The sequence below is a fragment of the Palaemon carinicauda genome, chromosome 2, assembly GCF_036898095.1.
Source record: "Palaemon carinicauda isolate YSFRI2023 chromosome 2, ASM3689809v2, whole genome shotgun sequence".
NCBI classification, from domain to species: domain Eukaryota; kingdom Metazoa; phylum Arthropoda; class Malacostraca; order Decapoda; family Palaemonidae; genus Palaemon; species Palaemon carinicauda.
In genome coordinates, this window is record NC_090726.1 from 71,286,094 (window position 1) to 71,291,093 (window position 5,000).

Here is a 5,000-nt window from a genome sequence, read left to right on the forward strand (position 1 = left end):
CGACATATAGCTGCAGTTGGAGCAACCAGGCAGTACAATAATGACCCTGATTTTGCTTTAAAAGCCAGAATGATACTTGCTTTGGCTTTTGTACCACATTGTGACCTTGACATCTACACAGAAGCACTTTCTGACTTTTTGCCTGAGGAACTCATGCCAATATTAGATTGGTTTGAATATAATTATATTGGTATCTACAATAGGCGCAGCAGACGTCGAAGGCCACCCTTGTATCCCCATGATATGTGGTCGAAATATGAAACTACTTTAAATGATGAAGATCAAACAAATAACCACACAGAAGCTATTCATCGCAGAATTGCTTTTGAACTTGGAGGTAACCACCCAACCCTATGGAAATTTATAGAAACTCTAATGAAATTGCAAAAGGGAAGAGATTTATATATGGAACAACTGATAGCAGGACGCAGACCACCATTAAAGCTGAAAAAATATAGAAGCGCTGACGAAAGAGTAAAGAAAATTGTTCTCGGGTACAACAATGAAAGAGACGCATTGAAATATCTCAAAGGAGTAGCCCATAACTATCAAATGAACTAAAGTTTCTATTTCTTTAGGTGCAAACCAATGTAATTTCTTTACTTGTTCGTAAACAATAAAATGTTTGAATTACTTTTAACTTTTTTTACATAATAAAATGTTTATTTTTTACAATTCTTTTATTTACACTTTACAGTAGAATAGTTAAAACTGCCAAAATAAAGGAAACTGCAGAGGGGGAAAAAATAAACAGCTGTAGTCATGTTTCTGGTGGCGAAATGTCCCGGTGGCGAAATGGTCCAAGTGGCGAAAAGCTGGTGGCGAACTGGCGGTGGCTAATCGTCGTCGGCGAATGAGCGGTGGCGAATCGTCACCAACCCATTATATATATATATATATATATATATATTCATATATACATATATAATATATATATATATATATATATATATTTATATATATATATACAGTATATATATATATATATATATATACACATATTATGTATATTCATATATATGTATATACATATATATATATATATATATACATACCTATATGTGTATATATATATATATATATATATTGTTAGTGATGGCGGTCATTTCGCCACCTTTTTCAAATAACAAAAGACCCCGCCAGCAAGCATGAGTCGAAATGCCCCTGAGATCTCAATTTCAGCTACCTTCTACGAGTCACGTGAGAACATCGAGGTCCCAGGAGAAGGAGGGAAGCGAGCTGTCAAGGATGTGGGGACACGTGATCAAGCCTGACCAATAGGACAGCGGTCAGGCCGATCCCCCCCTACCCCCCCCCCCCCCCTCAATTGGGGGTCAAGTGGGGTTGATCTACCCAGGGAAAACTGGAGATCTTCTTCTTATCTCAACCTCCATGAGGATAACATTTCCTCTTCTTCACTCAACCTCCTTGAGGGAAACGGCATCGCTCTTCACCCTCAAGACATCAGGGAGGCAGGACCTCTGTCTACATATCCTTCCATAAGGGAAGGAACTAGAGTCCTTTTACTAAGGTAAGGTGTCTGATTTTGAGATTCTCAATATCCTTACCCAACCTCCCATCCCTTCCTTATCACATCCCATTTTTCCTTATCCTCTAAAGAAAATCCTACCCACTGAACCTTTTATCCTATCCCCTATACCCAGACCACGTGTGCCGTTTAGTCCTAGTTTTAATTAACTCACCCTGTGACAGTGTTGATTCCCATGTGTAACGTTTAAATCCCTAAGCTTTGCATTTTCATTTAATTTGCTTAAAGGTGTAAACCACACGACTTCATCGTGTTCCCAGCCGGTAGAAGTAAGTGTGCTGTTAATAATTCAATTTATTTCCCCTTCCAGGGAACGTTGATTGCTGTGCTGGCGTTTCATCCACGGCCAACCAAACTCCATCCGAAGCTCCTCGTGGCGTAAATTATAGTAGTTACCTGTTGTGCTCCCCTTTCTTTTATTAATTTTTTATTTAAATGTTATTGTAAATACATATATTTGTCAGTATTCCTTGTATCATTGCTGACTGGCGACCTACCATTGTTATTTGTTTTGTTATGGCCCTTGAGTCCCTTAAGCAAGGCCGGACACGAACCAGTGGTCCGTAAAATATTGGCGACCACATGCCAGGATTCGCTAAGACAGTAATTTCAAATTGATTTTATTAAAAGTCAAATTCCCCCCTTTCCTGTCTTTAGCGACTTGACAAACCTCAATTTAATTTCAAGTAAATTATATAATCACTGGAGTTGGAACCGTGGAAGAAAACAGCAAAAGCATTCTATTCTCATTGTTAAAGTTTTCTGTTTATTAGTTCGTGTGTTCGCACCGCGAACCCTTTTGTTTTGAAAACCGCGTGGTAGATTTTAGTCCTATTGTTTAGCAGGATAGCCAACCGCGTGAGAAGAATTTGTGTTCTTTTTTTCTGAATGTTTATTATCACAGTGGTTAAAATTTTCCATTTATTAAAACATTGTGCATTAGGTGAATGTCTTATTGTGTTATTTTGTGTTTAAAAAAGAAAATAAGTGAAGTGAAACTTACGATATTTTAGGACAAAAAGCGTGGCAGGCTGAGCACGTGTTCATTTCAAAACATGGCCAACCTGATATAACTCAGCTCATCGCTGTGTTTCCGGACGAAGCCAAGGTTTAATATTGTCTGCAATTATTATCTTTGTCAATTGTTTACCAATTCTATGCAGACCCGAGATTTTAGTCGAATTATTGTACATTGGTAAGTGATTCACGCACATCAATCATTTAATCTTGTGCATGGAATATTTTATCATTTATCTTTAGTGCTAGGATACCGGCTAGTCTCATATTGGAACTTTTGGCTTACGATTCACATAAACGTTTTACGGCCGTGAGGCATAATTCTGTAGAGTAACGGTAAGACCACGTGGCGTTCCTTAATTCGATTTTTTTTCTTTTGACAGTAAGGGTTCTTAATTTAATTTTATTACTTTCGTGAGATATTATTTTCATGTACATTATTGATAGGGATAAATTTTTCATTCATATATATTGTGCAGTGATTGATTGTTTAATTTCGTGTTAAAACTAAGTGAATTGAAATTTACGAAATTTTAGGAAGAAACCGTGGTAGACTAAAACACGTGTTAATTTCCTGTGTTGGTAACCGTAAGCACACGTGGCATTCTTTATTTCAATTTTTCCTTTTCACAGTAAGGGTATGCAATTTCATTTTGATACTTTCGTGGGGTATTATTTTCATGTATATTTTTGAAAGGGATAATTTTCGTAAGATTGTGTAACATTGTTAACCTAAAGATAAAGGAATTATGATATCACATTCAATTTAATTTTTTCAGTCAGGGTATAGGATCATTTAGATAAAATATTTGGAGGTGTAATTTTTTAAACTCATTTGGTTTTTATGAAAGGGAAAGTATGTAAAGGGGTTGATGTTTTTAACGAAGCATTAACCAATCTCAGTGACATTGTCTATTTTATTTAATTTGTTATACTTTAAGTATAAATACAAACTTTGCTTTAAAGTCACAGAGTTGCAAGTATTGGTGTTGCAAGAACGCACTCACACATTTTTACAATTCCATTTTTTTCCCTTAAGACTAGCATAAGAGGGTCACACATCGTGGAGATTCCATTTTTTTCCTTAAGACTAGCATAGGAGGGTCACACATCGTGGAGATTCCATTTTTTTCCTTAAGACTAGCATAGGAGGGTCACACATCGTGGAGATTCCATTTTTTTTCCTTAAGACTAGCATAGGAGGGTCACACATCGTGGAGATTCCATTTTCTTTCCTTAAGACTAGCATAGGAGGGTCACACATCGTGGAGATTTCAATTTTTTTTCCTCAAGACTAGCCTAGGAGGGTCACACATCGTGGAGATTCCATTTTTTTCCTTACGACTAGCTTAGGAGGGTCACACATCGTGGAGATTCCATTTTTTCCTTAAGACTAGCATAGGAGGGTCACACATCGTGGAGATCCCATTTTTTTTCCTTAAGACTAGCATAGGAGGGTCACACATCGTGGAGATTCCATTTTTTTCCTTACGACTAGCTTAGGAGGGTCACACATCGTGGATATTCCATTTTTTCCTTAAGACTAGCATAGGAGGGTCACTCATTGTGGAGATTCCAATTTTTTTTCCTTAAGACTAGCATAGGAGGGTCACACATCATGGAGATTCCATTTTTTTTCCTTAAGACTAGCATAGGAGGGTCACACATCGTGGAGATTCCATTTTTTCCTTAAGACTAGCATAGGAAGGTCACACATCGTGGAGATTCCATTTTTTTTCCTTAAGACTAGCATAGGAGGGTCACACATCGTGGAGATTCCATTTTTTTCCTTACGACTAGCTTAGGAGGGTCACACATCGTGGATATTCCATTTTTTCCTTAAGACTAGCATAGGAGGGTCACTCATTGTGGAGATTCCAATTTGTTTCCTTAAGACTAGCATAGAAGGGTCACACATCATGGAGATTCCATTTTTTTTCCTTAAGACTAGCATAGGAGGGTCACACATCGTGGAGATTCCATTTTTTCCTTAAGACTAGCATAGGAGGGTCACACATCGTGGAGATTCCATTTTTTTTTCCTTAAGACTAGCATAGGAAGGTCACACATCGTGGAGATTCCATTTTTTTCCTTAAGTCTAGCATAGGAAGGTCACACATCGTGGAGATTCCATTTTTTCCTTAAGTCTAGCATAGGAGGGTCACACATCGTGGAGATTCCATTTTTTTTCCCTTTTGACTGGCATAGGAGGGTCACACATCGTGGAGATTCCATTTTTTTTCCTTAAGTCTAGCATAGGAGGGTCACACATCGTGGAGATTCCATTTTTTTCCTTAAGTCTAGCATAGGAGGGTCACACATCGCGGAGATTCCATTTTTTTCCTTATGACTGGCACAGGAGGGTCACACATCGTGGAGATTCCATTTTTTTCCTTAAGACTAGCATAGGAGGGTCACACATCGTGGAGATTCC

The 5,000-nt window shown here is 37.8% G+C and overlaps 1 protein-coding gene across 1 annotated transcript in view; it reads left to right on the forward strand.

Annotated features, from left to right (window-relative positions):
- Positions 1-561, forward strand: part of LOC137617395 (uncharacterized) — a 567-nt gene extending 6 nt beyond the window's left edge. Inside the window, exon 1 of the mRNA XM_068347423.1 lies at positions 1-561. This exon is cut by the window's left edge and continues 6 nt beyond it. Within this exon, the coding sequence (XP_068203524.1) occupies positions 1-561 (561 nt within the window).
- The last annotated feature ends 4,439 nt before the right edge of the window (positions 562-5,000 follow it).